Below are 16,861 nucleotides of genomic sequence, written 5' to 3'. Positions count from 1 at the left end.
TGATTTATGATGTACGGTTTTCAATGTAGTCCTAGAAACTCTTATCAGCTCAATCACCCAAATAAATATTAATCTTTATTAATTTCGTCAAGTAAATGGGTTGCATATGTCACAGTCCTCCAGATGCATGAGCTGTCTGTCCGCATCTTGATTGTCTACACACAAGCAGACATAAGGTCACTGACAGAGTGTGTGCTCTCTGCCAACAAAATGTCAATCTACTTTGCTCCAAGTTAAGACTTTCCTCGTGCTTTAACCATGGAACTGTGGAAAGGGAAATTACGTGAACAATGGACGCACTTTTTATTTTATTGGGAATCTGGCCCATTGGTTAAGTTATTTGATCCATGATAACAGAGTTTTCACCAAAGTTATCTCGATAACTAGTTCCATATACGAATGCTTTAGCATGCAGAATGTTAGGTGATCTTATGTGTCTGACATTGTCCAAAAGACAGGATTCATCCTTTGCAATTCCCATCTGATACCATTCAACAAAAGATTCGATAACAAACAGTATGTCAAAGGGGGGAAATATTACACAATTTAGTTCAGGGTATGGTTTGATGTATATCCAAAATCAAATCAAAGCAGTTCAATAAAATTAAAAACTGCGATGATGTAATGCTTGCTCAGAGTTTACATTTTTTGAAAACTACATTTGTAGTTGTGAAGATGTCTTCCTCTGGTTACCAATGGGTCGGACTCCCAAAATACCTCTATGTATAATGTTGACAGAAAGGTTGGCTGCTTCCCATCAACTCCCTGTAGATGGTGTGATGATGTCATGGTCAAGGGGTGATTAGTGTAAAGTTAATAGTTCAGTACAGAGGAGCTGAGAGGAACATTAACATCTGACTGTTTTACAGCTTCTAGAACATCCTGGCAGGATGGGGAGGATGGCAAGGTGGGTGTGTGTGTGTGTGTGTGTGTGTGTGTGTGTGTGTATGTGTGTGTGTGTGTGTGTGTGTGTGTGTGTGGGTGTGTGTGTGTGTGTGTGTGTGTGTATGTGTGTGTGTGTGTGTGTGTGTATGTGTGTGTGTGTGTGTGTGTGTGTGTGTGTGTGTGTGTGTGTGTGTGTGTTACTTTTCAAGTCATCTTATAAAAAAGGCTGTTCATCCATTTACTAACTCACTAACTCATACTTTGCCATCATCCACCACTTTGTTCCATCTCTCTCTCTCTCTCTCTCTCTCTCTCTCTCTCTCTCTCTCGCTCTCTCTCTCTTTCTCTATGTAGAGGACCAGTTGGATGATCTTGAAGAGTGAGATTGATGGACAGATGGGTCCAGAAGACCTGGACCCCCGCAAATCGACCTGCAGTCTGCCTACTGACGCCTCCCAGTCTAGTGAGTAGTTAATCTCCAGTTCAGCCTGGTGTCAGTGGCATGAATCAAACAAAATTGATATTGTCGGGTAGCTCAATAAAACATTTTTTTTATAACTTGGCAGATTTCCCCTACAATAAGTCTGCATCCTTACCCGGCTATGGAAGGAATGGCATCTATAAGGTGAGCCCAAGTCCCTGCACTAGCACACAATGTATGCTCATAGGAAATGAGCACAATCCATGCTTACTGTAATTTAGATTCTTGATTGAACCAGAGCTAGAGTCACTAGAGTGACATTTCAAAATTGCTTTAAAATATTGAGAGAGAGAAAAAGGCACCCGAAGGAACAGAGTAGTGTACATCAATGTCAATCAAGTGTTTTGTCAAAAAAATGCCAAAGTTTGTTTTGTGGTCAAATCTTTTTAGCCAATAGCTGATCTGCTCTGATCAATCCACAGTGTTGGGCAAGTTACTCAGTTACTTGTAATTATTACTATTCAAATCCTAGTTGTTCCTTAACACATCTTTTACCTTATATAAACTGTAATCTAAACCGTTGACTATGCCATTTCGCATTAGGATGTGCATATTTTCATCAAGTCAAAGTAACACAATACCCTAACCCTAATTAAATTATAACCAGCACCCCTTGTTCCCATCTTCTTCTATCCGGCATAATAAAGACTTGGCAAGGCTCGAGCCACAGCAGGGCTTGTACTTGATTTGTGTGGTGGTCAGAGTAGGGGTTTAGCTGCCCCACCTGCAAGGTGCATGGAGAAGGAAAAGGGCTGAAGAAGTAGAACTCCAGCAAAACTGAACCCAATGAAGGCCAAAAGACAAAACGTGAAATGTGGTGTGCCTGTCACCACAGCAAGCACACCCAATTGAAGAGAGGACCTTTAAAATGTTGGCTGCTTCAACAGAAGAAGAGTTGTCCTTGACTGAGGTGTTTGCAGACGTTGCTTTCTCTGAAGCCGCTAGGTGATGCTGTTTCTTATCCAGGCTCTCACTAGCTGAATTATTGAAGTCAATAGGCCGCCATCCTTACAGTATAGATTTACACCACACTGTCCTACCTTGCACATCCCCCCACAGCCCTTACTAATCAACACAGGAGACCTCAGAGGAGCATTTAAGGCCATTTACATATTTTTCTCCATTTTAAAAACAAACTTTGACAAGCTTTGCTCACACAGTTTTAGTATCAGATTACGCAGGAGTCAGTCAGTACCCATCACCCAGCACAGACAGGGCTCTGGCTTATTATGAGGGGGTATTTCATGTATCATCCACTGAAGTAATATTGCTGCTCTCACTCTGTGTTTGTTTATGGGTGGACAGGCAGACAAAACAGAGATGAAAATTAAAGGAGCCACAACAGAATATATATATATATATATATATATATATATATATATATATATATATATATATAGATATAGATATAGATATAGATATTATATTATATATTAAACTGTTGCTGGTTAGTGTGGATGAAATGGTAGATTTAGTGTGTTGGAAGAAGCATGAGGGGGTATTTTTATGATTCTATTAAATGTTGTGCAAACTTGTTGTGCAAGCACATTGCTTACATATGGAATTACTTAATTTATTTACTTAATTATTAATAGTAATAATAAATAGTAATACATGCATGCCTTGTCTACATTAAGCACAGTGGTGCTTAATGTGGTCAACATACTAACATGCTCACAAGGCTATTGTTATTATGCTTATGCTTCGCACATTTACCATGCTCCCCCTCTTAGTTCTGCATGTTAGCAATTTCACAATTGCTAATTAGCACCAAACACAAAGTCTAGTTGACACTGATGGGACTCCCATAAGGTTTGTAGGTATTTTGCAGGCGGTAACCTCTGGTTTTGGCGAATCTGCAGGTTGCAAATAGAAGTGTGATTGTGCAGAATGAATCTCTCCATTTTAAACAGTAACTACTTATTGGCTAGTGCAGCACAATAAAGGCATCACACTTTGAACCACATTACCTTTCTAGCTAATAACTTCTTAACTACAAGCATAGAACAGACCAGCACATATGTACTTTTGTACTTCACAAAACGATTCAGCCACACCCCTTTTTGGGGGAGAGAAAACAGAAGATCCCATAGATAGATGTCAATACAAATTGTCCGTTCATTAGCTCTATTGGTGGACAAACAACGAAACAGTCTCTATCATCTGTTCTTCTATCTCTGTTTAGACACGTTTTTATCATTCCGAATGTAGTAATGTAAGTTTATATGAGAAGAATGTGTCATACTCACTTCCTATTGGTCGCCCTGAAAGAATGGGAGCACATCAAGGACAAAGGCAGTGAGCAAAAGGCTTTCAGATTAATCCTGGCTTTGGTGAAGACCAGCAACATTCTTGGAAACATGGAGAAAGCAAGAGCATCTGCATGGTGGTCTAACTGGTCTGTGTTTACTTGTGATTGTGTTTCTATAGGCTGCTGAGATTGTGGATGATGAAGTGGACCCAGACTCCCAGAGCTGGGGAGGCATGAGAGGTGAGAGTGAAAATAAGTTATGCAAGCTTGATTCCTAAAATACAAACAATACATACAATACAATGCAGTTACGAAAGACGGTTAGACTTTCTTATCCTGTTGGCTGAAATTAAACAAGGGTTTAAGTTCTGACTTTGGTGAAATCTTGTAAAAACTAGACTTGTAGCCCTTCTTGGACAATTCAATAATTCTATAAATTGGAATGCCAATCAACTAACCTTAATCACCAGCTGAGCATGTGCTTCACTACTAAAGAGCAGACTGAAGTCTGATATCAGCAAGAAGCAGAGATGCTCACAGGTCGAAATCAAGTCTTGAGTCGTTGAGCTAGAGTCCAAGTCAAGTCTTGAGTCGTTGAGCTAGAGTCCAAGTCAAGTCTAGAGTCTTCAGTCACAAGTCTAAGTAAAGTTTGAGTTTTTGAGTGAAGTGTCGAGTCTTTGGTTACACGTCCAAGTGAGTCTCTTATGGTTGTAATGAATGTTTTATCATATAGCATGCCATTCGGTCTGCTTAGAACACGGCATAGCCACATACTAAGGAATTCAAGCTTGGACTATATCAATACTCTTTTTTCTTTTAGCATACAGTATTAGCATTGATTAGTTGTTTGGTCTTTGGTCACTTTAAATTGGTCACTTTCAATTTAAAGTGTTGCTATTGTAAAACACACAATGAAAACTTTCCTTTGAAGTAATAACTGTATTGTTCCCCTAAAAATGGATATTGGGTGGATTGGGTAAGAGTAAAATATTGCTAACATTATTAGGCATGCAATTATTACTGTATTCTATAGTTTCATTGGGTTTTCAACTAATGACAGTTTATAATCTATTGTAATTTACCACATCCCTCTAGCCTCTCAAACCCAGCGATGCTATTAATATCCAAGTCAATCTCAAGTCACTGTGTGTGTGATTCAGGTGCGACTTGAGTTCAAGTTCTCATCTCTGGCAGGAAATGATGCTGGCTGTAGTCCAGGCCTGGCAAAGCATCCCCGTCTATGACTTCAGTCGCTGACTTCAAACAGTCAATGACGGCATAGGATTGCTACCTCATATTAAATATGATGATTTAATCTAGGTTTATGTTAACTTTACCAAATACTTTCTATCCCCTAAAATGAGCAAACCTTAGTAATGAAACAATTATTCTGCATCTGCAATTTTGATAATCAATTAATTATAAAAGCATAAATGTTGCAAGGACACTAGTTCCATCTTCTTAATTGTCAAAATGTGTTTTGACAGCAAACACAGAGGGTTGTCATCTCTTAGTTAGATATTATGTTGCAGCCTTACCAAATTTAGGACAAACATATTACTATAGTGTAGCCTTCAATACCCCTGACTAAAAATACTTCTCGACAGTCCTCATTTGGTTCAGATCGCAAGTTTTATTACCTCTGTCTTTTTTAATCAAATAACCTGTTTTAACACAGTTACTCATCTTTTGTACAACAAAAAGAGATTCAACCAGGGATGTTTCATGTACTTTTCTCAAAAACCTCAAGTGCTCTAATGTCAGTCACGTGACATTGTCTATGAACATGTCTTTTACTTTCAGAACCGAGAACTCCCAAAATAAAGTACATTGTTGCAAAAGATCACATGTGTAATCCCCAAAGGGGAAAGTTTCCCTCCAGCTAAATGTTTAACCATAAAATGTGAAAAGGCCGTGTTGTCTTTCCTTTGAGTACAGATATAAGGTCAGTTTACAATCCCTGATTATACTGTGACCAAGCCTGCAGAGCCCTGCAGCTCTGGCTCCAGATCAGTTACTGAAGGTGACAGCATAGAGAGGTGATGTCATTTTTCCAGCTGCAGAATTACTGCCGCATGTTTACAAGTGTGTGTGTTCAGTGCTGGATGTTTCTTTGGCAAAGACTTGAAAGGATGCCAACCTCATAACTGTGTGCGTGTGTGTGTGTGTGTGTGTGTGCGTGCGTGCGTGTGCGTGCAGAGCAACTATTTGTAATGCTTTTCAAACCTAATATTTCTAAAGAGATTTGACTCCACAATGTGTCATTTATTTCCACGCTCTGTTGTGATAGTCTTCATAATGGGTCTGCTGTTCAAATAAAAACGTGTTGTTCCATCAGATTAATTATCTCTTTCTCTCTTTTCCTCCATGACAGAATACAAGGTAAGATTTTCCTCATTTGTTAATGTTCTTGGCAGCTTTGTTTGGACTTTGGATCATCATTGTATTCTCTAATAAATCTTCCACAATGCTTACTTTGTGTTTGCCAGATCTACCCTTATGAAACGCTGGCAGTGACGCACAGAGTGAAAGTGAAGCTTCCCAGAGAAGTAGATCGCACCAGACTGGAGGTGAGCTCTAATCTTCTTCTCCCTGCTCGGTCCCCTTCTATCCACAGGTCATTGAAAAGCCGGAGAACATGCCCAACTGGTTTAAAGAAGGACAATCCATAGTTATGTAGTTTGGCTGAAGCAGCCAGACAGCTAAGCCAGGTGGGATTTTTTGTAAAGGTGGGTAAATGATCGCATTGTTGCTTTTTTGAAATTGTATTTAAGAAATAGATATACTGTTGGGCCAAAAGTGCGTGGAGTTGGTTGTCTTTTGTAATTATTTTATAATTGGCAGTCGTATGGTTCTACTTTCTGACTTGTATCACATGACTTTCTCTTGCACTGGAACACGCCAAGTTTCATGTCTTGAAATAATAAAATTAAGCTTAAAGCTTAATGTCCCGTAATAACTAATTTCCTGCAGCTGTTATTCTTACACTACCATTTACAGATTCAGAACGTGCATTCAGTTTCTTCAGTTGAAAACAGGACGTATTTAGTCTGTAAAGTAGTCTCAAAATAAAGTTCCACACAGGAATAAAACCCAATTTAAAAACTGTAAATTGTGGTTGGTCTTGCGGTGCAGCTCTGACAGTAGCCCCTCCTCTTTTTCAGCCCCATTCAAATATTTAAACTTTCAGTAACCCTAATATGAGAACTCCCTTTGAGCCTTTATGGAGAAATATTCCAACCTCTGTTTAACCCACCAGTATTCCTGATCCTTGACCTCAAAGTGCTGCTGGTTTACTAAACCTCAGCAGCTCAACTCATATCACAACTCAGAGTCGCTTCAACGGGAGGCAAGACAACATTTGTGACATGTTACTGGTGGCTGCTGCATAAGCAGCTACACACAAATGTCAGCCAACACGCTTTATTGCACAGTGCAGAGACATAACTTAAAGGAATAGTTCAGGATCTGCAAAGCAACATCTATCAATTTCTGTCAACGTCTGTGTGTCAAGTACACAGCTGGAGTCAGGTTGTAGTCAACTGGCTCAGCTTGAAGCCTGAAGCATTGGTACTTGTGTACCGTGAACATGGTCAAACCTCACACCCCAGCTCGTTCACTCCGCTCGGCTTCTGCCAATCGGCTTGTAGCTCCGTCACTGCGAGCTAAACACTCAACAAAGTCACAACTGTTTGCTGTCCTGGCTCCTCAATGGTGGAATGAGCTCCTCATTGACATCAGGACAGCAGAAAGTCTCTACATCTTCCACCGCAAACTATACCTTGAATAAAAATGATAAAAAATACTTAGCACTTTAGTAGCACGTAAATGGCACTTATCTATAGCACTTTGTAGTTTGACTCTCTTGAAGAAATTGTCCTTTTTTGATGAGTTTGTACTCATGGTTGAATGCACTTAATGTAAGTCGCTTTGATAAAAGCGTCAGCTAAATGAAATGTAATGTAATGGCACAGGCACAGTGCAGAGGCCCCGTCTGCACCTGCACAGCGTCTGCGTGTGTCATGCTGCTACGATGACAGCGTCTGCTAATCTCTCTACACAACTTCAATGTTGCCATCATTCAGCCGGAGTGGGAGCTTGTTGATCCAAGACGGACAAATTGTGATTTGAGCAGTTTTTAATGCATTGTAAAGACCAAATGGACAACTCTAGGTTTAAGAATAATAAGTCTAACTAGACATTTCATTTTACATTCACTGTATTTTATAATAGAGGCAGTTAAATCCATCCTGAGATGAGATGGTTTTTTTTATAAAGTCATCAATAGCTGATTTGAATTTAGACATTTCAATGCCAAAACATTAGAGATTTTGACAATAAGTCCACTCAAACAAATTTTACATTGCATGTCATTCACACCCATTTCACTGTCACTGATGACAGAAGCTACCATGCGAGGTGCCACCTTCATGTGTCAAGTCTGGCCACATCCCAATCAGAGATAGAAATGAAGTGTCACATCTTTGAAGGTTTGCAGTGCAGTGCAGTAGCAGTTTTACAACCACAAGCTTATTTAGCCCAAGTCCACACGACTATGTTTCCATTTTAAAATGCATAAATGCAAATGTGTTTACACTGAGTGTCCACACTACGCCGGAGTTTTAGAGCACCAAAAACGGAGGAGTTTGGAAATGCCGGGGTTCCGTCCTAGTGAGGACGAGCGTAAACGGAGAAGTTTGGTAATGATGACGTAGACACTACGTTCGCCACTTGATTGGGTCTTAGCAGTCACGACGTGTCCTTCCCTGATTCGTCACGCCCTATCACATGTTTCTGAGCAACAGGTTGACCTTGTTGCCGGTAAAAGCAAAGAAATCTCTGCTCTCTCTTTTCGCCATAGCCGTTCTTCCTCCGCAGTATTTTCTGCAACTAAACAAACTGCAGTGTGAAGAAAATCTGCTTCCTGTTTACACCGCCACGCGCATGCCTACTGTATGTGAATGGCCATGTGATATGCATTTTCAAAGGTTGCCGTGTGGACTGAGATCATTAAAAAAAAACTATGCTGAAAGGCCCGTATGGACGGTTTTAAAAGGAAAACGTATCAGTGTAGATGTGGCCTTAGGCTTGATGTACCCTTTAATTTGTCTAAGAAAAGAAGGTAACAATAAGCGGTGAGGGGATAGAAAGTTAGCCACCAAGAATTCTAGTAATGATAACTTTATTATGTAACACTTTGTGTTGAATAATAGAGATTGTGTTCTCCATCATTTTACTGTCATGTTATTATCCTGTCAGCATGGCAGGTGAAACATTAAAGGGAGCTGGGTGTTTTTCCCTCAGGGTAGCGCTCCACATTCCTCCCTCTGTTGGTTGGTATGGAAACCAGGTGATTGGCTCCCACACAGCAGTAGCCTACCTCTAATTTACTATCACTATCATCATAGAGACGCACACCTGCTGAGCCCAGTGCAGCCAAAGGTTTACAATAAAATGCCAGATGCTTTTGTTCTGGGTCTAAATCAATACCATCATGTTTTTTTTGGCGAGGAGCTTTGTTTGGATGAACTTCTGAGGCACAGCATGTGGTGTGTTCAACCTCAATACAGAAGGCATTAGAACGCCGGCTTTTGTGGTTAACACAAACATGATTTTAGGATTGGGTGAATGTCCCCTATGTGACGCCAATCTGAGTGAGCTGCGACTGATTTAACCATTCGGCAGAAGTCAGGCTGGAGGCACAAATGATCTCATCGGTCCAGGTCAATGGTTTGATTGTCTGAGCCAAAGAGCCACAGAGGATGGTTGTGTTTAATCATTAGAGTGAAGCCCAGTGAAGATTCAACTGAGGACAACGCTAGTGTTAGTCCTTGATTACTCCAGCATATAGCAGCAGAATTGAAATCCGTCATTTCAATGTAATTGCTGTGATTCATTGGTTTCACTTCTGCTGTTTAGTCCTGCACAGAGAACCACATCTGAAGAAGCTACCACATTCACTTTGTGGTGAAGTAGAGCAACACCAGCGAGAGTTTTCTCCGGATCAACTCTATCCTCAACCAACAAAGTTACCAAGCCTTCTTTCTAGCTGCTGTCAGAAAGTGCCACGTTCTGAAAAAAATAGGATCTTTCTAGCCATACTAAAGCGCAATTTATGCTTGACGTTTTCTTCAGGGTGACGAGTGTCACGAGTGCTTCCGCGACCCCCAACAAGAGGCCATGTTTAAGGTGTGACAGGGAGGTCACACCTTAAACATGGCCTCTTGTTGGGGGTCGCGGTAGCTTTTTCGACTGTCTGGACATCCAACATGTTCTAACTAGGCGAGCTCGGGCTCGGATGGGCAGAGAAACTGGAGAACTTTGATGATCCAGTTGGTGTTCACCTATACTTAAGCATGCCACAAGTCTCAGAGGAGGTAAACCCATCGTGCCAGTTTCTGAGATGTAATTGCCACTTTTAGCCACAGGACTCAGCAAACCTTACATGGTATCATTTCATTACATGGTCGAGTTATGTTTCACAACTCACTAACCCTGGAGCTTTTTTTCTTTAAATTTATTAAGTTTTCACAACAGAAAATTGCTTCTTGTACATTCACAGTGGCCAATGTGAGCATTTTGCTGATCTACCCTTTCAGTAGACTATGGGCAGTGCATTTCTTAAGATTATGCAACTACAACACTTTAGTTGAGTTCAGAGCTTTGTGGGAAAAATACCTTTGGTCGAAGACAGTCTCATGTCTCAAACTTTATCCAACCTGAATTCACAGTGGTATAAACACCCTCCACCTTCATCATCAAAACTCTTCCATAATGAGCAGTGGGGACAGTTTCTTCAAATTATAACCTGCTTCATATAAAATATAGAACTATTGCGTTCATTAAGTATATATGTCCTGCTGTGTTTTACCTTTTCAGAGACACCTATCCCCTGAGGACTTCCACCAGGTTTTCGGCATGACCCTGGAGCAGTTCGACCGCCTGGCGCTCTGGAAGAAGACCGACCTGAAGAAGAAGGCCCGCCTTTTTTAGACAGGAGGAGAAAAGCATTTCAACAAGCATCCGTCCTGTGTGGGAGGAAGCATACAAGAAAACCACCCCATTGGAAATATCTATATATGCAGCACCATGATACCCCTACTCTCCACCTGTACAACGCCATGCCATCTGCCTGTGATGCCACGGAGGGAACATTTTCACGATGTTGAGGCAGCATCTAAAGCTTTTTGTATGCAATGTGGTCTGAATGTCTGACTGACGATCTTTCAGAGGAGGACGAGGAGCTGCGTTTGCATGGCCTGTGTTGATGCTCCTCGCCTCCCGTGAGGTTTCTGCATCCTCCCCTCCATCTCGGCACATTCATACACCCCGGCAAAATAATGACTAACTACGAATTAAGTCTTGTGCAGGCCTTCCCTAGGTTTCTGTGGTTCTGTGTGCGCCTTCTTCTGCTCGCTCAATCTTGATTTATTTCACCTTACTTGCTTTTATCTCAAGTTTTCTTTTTTTCCTTTGTCTTTTTATATTATCTGTGTGCTTTTTCTCTCTCGCTGTCGCTCCATTATTATACATTTTTCTCCCTCCACTGAATGACTATTACATTGTCAAAACAGTTACTTTTTACAACCCTATCATTACTGGAGGACAGTGAAGAGACTGCAGACTGTACACACGGTTAAAGCATGTCAAGGCCAAAGGCAGGGATGAGAAACAACTCCAGCTTCTGTGATCTCTTTCTTAAAACAACTCAAAAAGCACCTCATCATGTGTTTTTTCAGTTCATATTCTTCTCTATTAGAGAAGTTGAGAAAGACTGGCCAGATAGTTTTGATATGCAGTCCTGTATCTTCCACAAGCATCTCATAAATCAGCACAGATGGAGAGCCAGGGCTGGATAGCCCTCAGCACGGCAGTGAACCACAGACAGGAGGAGGGTTCAGGAGAGGCCCTGCAGAAAACACACAGTGCAGTACAGTGTCAGGGTTTTAGGGTGTGCAAATGTGTCAAACATGTAGGATTGCCAGAGTCACATGCCCTCACATCAAACAAACAAATGAAAAATGAATTATTTTTATAAGCTATTTTTGACTTCTGGAAAAGATTAATCATGAAGCATTAATCAAATCATAAGAATCAGCTGAGAGAAATCATCATTTTGCTACCAGAACAAAAGGTCCATGCTGACTTTGCAAAGCTTCACAGACCTGCAGCATAACAAGTGGGGTCTTGCTTGATTTCAAACTCAATAGTCTAGCTGTGTTATTCCTTCTCGGATCGAGATGGAACTCCTCATATGTTTGTTGTTTGAAAGCATCGTTGCGTGCAGTAAAAGCTCCACATTTAAGCCGTCAGCTTCGCTTGATGATTTCTGGACTGTTCGTCGATCAACTTGCCAACTAGCATACTGTAAAATGTATGTGAACGTATAATGGACATATACCAGATATATTTGTCTGCCACGGTGTATAACTCTTCAGGCATGCATGAGGATTGAGGTTTGTTCACTGACCTCAGATTAGAAATGTATGAAAACATTATCATCAATGTGGTTTGAGTGATAGATTATTATCAAATGAAATGCCCAGGTCAGCTGCTTACATTAGCCTCTGTTAGGTATTTATTTAATTGCATTCATGAAGGGATTTTATTTTGAAATCATAAGGGTGTAGTGTTGAATGAATAGCATACAGTATAGAGATTTTGAAGAAAAACATATCAAATTTTGAGTTTGTGTCAAATGAATTTTTCTCCTGTAAGTAACACACTAACTGTTGTCATGAAGCGTCATGTCCTGTTTCTAATATCCATCTGCTATTAAAGTGCTTTATCCAAACTACAGAGTCACTGTGAGTCGGCCTGTTTGAGTTTGTTACATTAATGTCAACAATACTGCAATTAAGGTTTAGGAAAAGATTGCCGTAAAATAACCACGGAAGTTACATGACGAAAAAAACATCTACACTGTCTTCTGGACTTTAACCTTCAAATGAAGTGGGAACTAACCTGGCCAAACCATCTGCTTTGGACGTTGGATTTATTTTTAGCGATGGCGCCAGGTTCCTATATCTGCAATCGCTTTGGTGACCACAGTGTTACAACAATGCTAAGAGCAACACAAATACAACTTAGCTTCAAGTTGAGTCTGGAGAAAGTTGCAGAATCAAACAGTTGCATAATCAAACATGTTTCAAACATGTTTATATTTATCAGCAGAAAATCTGCCCTGCCACAGTATTGATTTATATATATATATATATTCCAGAAAACAGAACTTCATGGAGACGCGTGGAGTGCATGCAATGAAAATATATGTTGAATAATTTAATAAACCAATGTAGAACAATGAATGTCCACATAACCACCAATAAAAGTTTTTTATTTTTTGGTTTATCTTGAAATTGACATTAGTTTTTGATAATGAATGCTAAATTATGAAAGAAATTAAAGACAAATCACTGAGTGTCTGATCCGAGGCCGAATGCTTTGTTATGGTTGAATCTCTTTGACTGATTGGTTTCTGAGTTGGCTTTGTTGCAAAGTAACATCTTAATAAATGTTAAATTCACTGTTGCCGATGGCATTAACATAGAACATCTAATAGTCTTTCCATAGAACCCTCTTTTATCAGACCATTGTCATGTCTAACTGACGGTGCTGTAGATAGATTTAAAGAAGCGATTCCTTCTGCATTTGATTCAATACCATGTCTCAATATAACAGAGGACTCCTGTGCTAACTTTGGTCCGTCCCAGATTGATCATCTTGTCGATGGTGCTTATTGGCTCACTGAGAGTGACACTGGACTCGATAGCCCCTCTAAAAAAGAGGATCATTAAACAAAGGAGGCTCACTCCATGGTATAACCTTCAGACCCGCAAACTAAAGCAAACATCACGGAAGCTTGAAGGCATATAGCGTTCCAACAATTTTAAAGAATCTGGGTTAGTTTGGCGGGATAGTCTGAGAACATATAGGAAGGCCCTCCGTAATGCCAGAGCAGCCTATTACTCATCAATAATAGAGGAAAAATAAGAACAACCCCAGGTTTCTCTTTAGCACTGTGGCCAGGCTGACTGAGAGTCACAGCTATGTGAAGCTGTGTATTCGTATAGACCTCAGTAGTAATGACTTCATGAACTTCTTCTATGATAATATTCTGGCTATTGGAGGCAGGATTAATGATCTCCTTCCCTCAGCCACAGCACATGCAATGAATATGACAGAAAGTAATGAGTAGTAGGCATGGACCACGATCCAGATAACCACGATCCATGTCAGCAGAAGGAGGTAGAGAGGAGGGGCATCAGCAGGGCCGCCATGGCAGGTGGCAGGAGGCAGAGGGTAGGGGGCAGGAGGCAGGAGGCAGGACCGACTCCAGACAGCCACAATCCATGGAAACTTGAGAGGCGAGAAACCACAGAGGCCGGGGAAGAAGTAGAGTTAGTAATGTGCATTGCAGAGACATAAATTCATCCAGAAGGAGAGAGAGAAGAGGAGAGAGGAGCTCAGTGTATCCTAAGATGTCACCCAGCAGTCTAGGCCTATAGCAGCATATATAGGAGCTGGACCAGGGAAACTAACTATAAGCTATCAAAGAGGAAAGTCTTAAGTTTACTCTTAAGTGCCTGCCCCCCGGACTGAAAGTGGAAGCTGGTTCCACAGAAGAGGAGCTTGATAACTGAAGGCTCTGGCTCCCATCCTACGTTTTAAGACTCTAGGAACCACGAGTAGCCCTGCATTCAGTGAGCTCTCTAGTGAGGTAATATGGTACTATAAGCTCCTTACAATATGATGGTGCATCACCAGTTGAGGCTTTGTAGGTGAGGAGAAGGATTTTAAATGTGATTATTGATCTTACAGGGAGCTGTGCAGCGCAGCTAACACAGGACTAATGTGATCACTTTTCTTAGTTTTCATTAGTACAAGAGCTGCAGCATTCTCGATCAACTGGAGACCAAAGAGACTCATCAGAGCTGTTAAGGAACTGGGAACCACATTGAGCAGGACTCAAAAGCAGACTCCAGGCGAGGTAGCTTGGTCCAAAACAAGGTCTTTACTTTGAGCAGGGTTCGGTACACGGGGAATCAGTCCAGGCAGGCAGAAGTATCCAAAACGGCAGGTAAAAACTCACGGGTGAACAAAAATGGGTCAAAACACGGGGAAATTGCTGGTAAGCTCATACATTAAGAGACAAACTAGCACAGAACAAGGAGTTGACACAGACTAAGGCTGCAGTCCAATAGTCCTTTTCGGTTAGGAATCTTCCTAACTGAGTGAAATTAAGTACCTAAGTGGCCGCCATGATAAGTGCCGGTCGAATTATCTAAATGCAAAGGGAAGGGGCTTCATGCTCCCTAACTTGGCACCTTTAGCATAGGAACCACTGGACATACCTTTACGAAAGGAAAGGAGATAATGCCGACCCACAATTCCTTGTGGCGGCAAAATTTAAAGTGACGTATCATTCGGCCGTTCACGGGAACAAACGATCATGACCGAGAAACGCAGATCATGTAAATAACCATAAGCATAACTTGGAAATACTTTAAATAATCTGTTAAACCAGCTGGCAAACTATGGACGTTAAAAAGTTGCTGCAAAGTGATCAAACTGATGTATATGATATTCTCTCTGGTGTTGTACTGCAGCCTCAGCCCTCATTCTTTTATTTTACTTCACTTACAGAAGCTTTGATGAAAGTGTTTAACTGGACGAGTCATGTTTCAGATTTTCATCTTTGGAATCAACAATTTTTTCACATTACAATAAAACATATCAAGTCAACACTTTTAGGTTACACTGAGTTGTGTGATGTTTCATAAACTGTTGTCTGCATAGATTTATGATCAGATTATAAAATCTGCATTTAAACCATAACAATAAAAAGGGATATAAGACACTGTTAGTGTGATAACGTATTTAATTCAGCTTGTTTGAAACTGAACACTCTGTGAAAAATCCCTTGGTTTCACTTTCATATTCCTTCTTTCATTTCTATTCCAACCTCGAGTCGTTAATAAAGTAATACTATAAACCGGGTTGTTTAAATCGTCTGCATGAAGCAACACTGTAAGAAGACAGTACCTTTGATTCGGAGCTTGTTAGGACCAAAAACTACACGCCAGATTTCCTCCATTCACAGGAGAAAGGTCCCACATGGCTATCAACCAGACAAGTCCCGCCTCTTACGACGGAAACGACAATTGGCCGACACTACTGTCAATCACTGTTGGGGGTTGACAGGCGCGCCCGCACTGCCTCTATTGTTACCGGAGAAATATATTTATTTCAAACATGGAGCAGGAGAAGGACGACAAAGGTAAGCTGCTGCTTGGAACTCTTCTCCTCACGCACTGCTCGCGGCTCGTGAGCCCGGTCGGTCTCACGAGCGCGCGCAGGCTTTCTGTGCTGATGAGAGGCTCTGTGTCAGGACAAAATATACAACTATGGTGTTAAGTAGTGGTTTACTTTGTTACTTGTATTACTAGCCCCAATAACAGTCCAACAATAGTATTAAGTGTTGTCAGATGGTCTTTGTTATTATTTCTTCTTTTTTTTTAATACTTTATAGTCTTTAATAGCCTTATTTTATTAGCATCCTTGTGGTTCCTCTATTAGCCTAATCTAACACATAATCATACTAATGCGAAATATAATACTATATATATATATATATATATATATATATATATATATATATATATATATATATATATATATATCCAAGAGTGTGATCTATACAGTTGACTCAAGGTTTCATCTCAGCAGTAAGTCAGTAAGGGGTACAAAGGACCATGTGGTAGGAGAGGAGAGGAGAGGACAGCAGGAGGTGGAGGACTGATTCATTGGCATACTAAGGGTGTGTGTAGCCCCGGGCTGGAGACTGCAGGCAGGCTGCTCCCAGCATCAGCAGCATCCCTGCAGATGGGAAGTGGGGGACCAGCTGGGAGCCTAGATGTCTGTCCAACCCCCATGAAGTGACCTTCAGAGGAGAGCTCCCTGGGTCTTTATTGAGGGTAAAAATAAATCCATTTATCAATTAAATTTTCTTGGACATATTCATTTGATTGATGTCCAGACATTGTGTCCGGGTTTGCTCAGTCTTTGAAGCGTAGCCCTCCTGATTTAGTGCAACACTGTGGATGGAGGAGGGCGCTCCAGCAGCTCCGGACAAATCCAACAGCAGCAACCCGACAGACAAAGCCTGAGAGGTGGAGTAATCAGAGGAGCTGTTGATAGATCAACAGAAGTACAACAACGGAAATGACTTCCGGAAATGGATG

General features: G+C 41.0%; 1 protein-coding gene across 1 annotated transcript in view; it reads left to right on the top strand.

The window, feature by feature from the left end:
- ablim2 (actin binding LIM protein family, member 2) overlaps positions 1-12,419 on the top strand; it is a 55,774-nt gene extending 43,355 nt beyond the window's left edge. The window contains exons 18-24 of the mRNA XM_079214619.1: positions 870-907; positions 1,240-1,348; positions 1,452-1,510; positions 3,797-3,857; positions 5,992-5,999; positions 6,107-6,187; positions 10,497-12,419. Of these exons, the coding sequence (XP_079070745.1) occupies positions 870-907; positions 1,240-1,348; positions 1,452-1,510; positions 3,797-3,857; positions 5,992-5,999; positions 6,107-6,187; positions 10,497-10,610 (470 nt within the window). The 3' untranslated portion in view covers positions 10,611-12,419. The remainder of the gene's footprint in view (positions 1-869; positions 908-1,239; positions 1,349-1,451; positions 1,511-3,796; positions 3,858-5,991; positions 6,000-6,106; positions 6,188-10,496) is intronic.
- The last annotated feature ends 4,442 nt before the right edge of the window (positions 12,420-16,861 follow it).

Source organism: Taurulus bubalis (assembly GCF_910589615.1).
Source record: "Taurulus bubalis genome assembly, chromosome: 3".
In the NCBI taxonomy this organism is placed as follows: domain Eukaryota; kingdom Metazoa; phylum Chordata; class Actinopteri; order Perciformes; family Cottidae; genus Taurulus; species Taurulus bubalis.
Note: the sequence above shows the minus strand (reverse complement) of the source record. Positions and strands in the feature narration are given on the sequence as shown.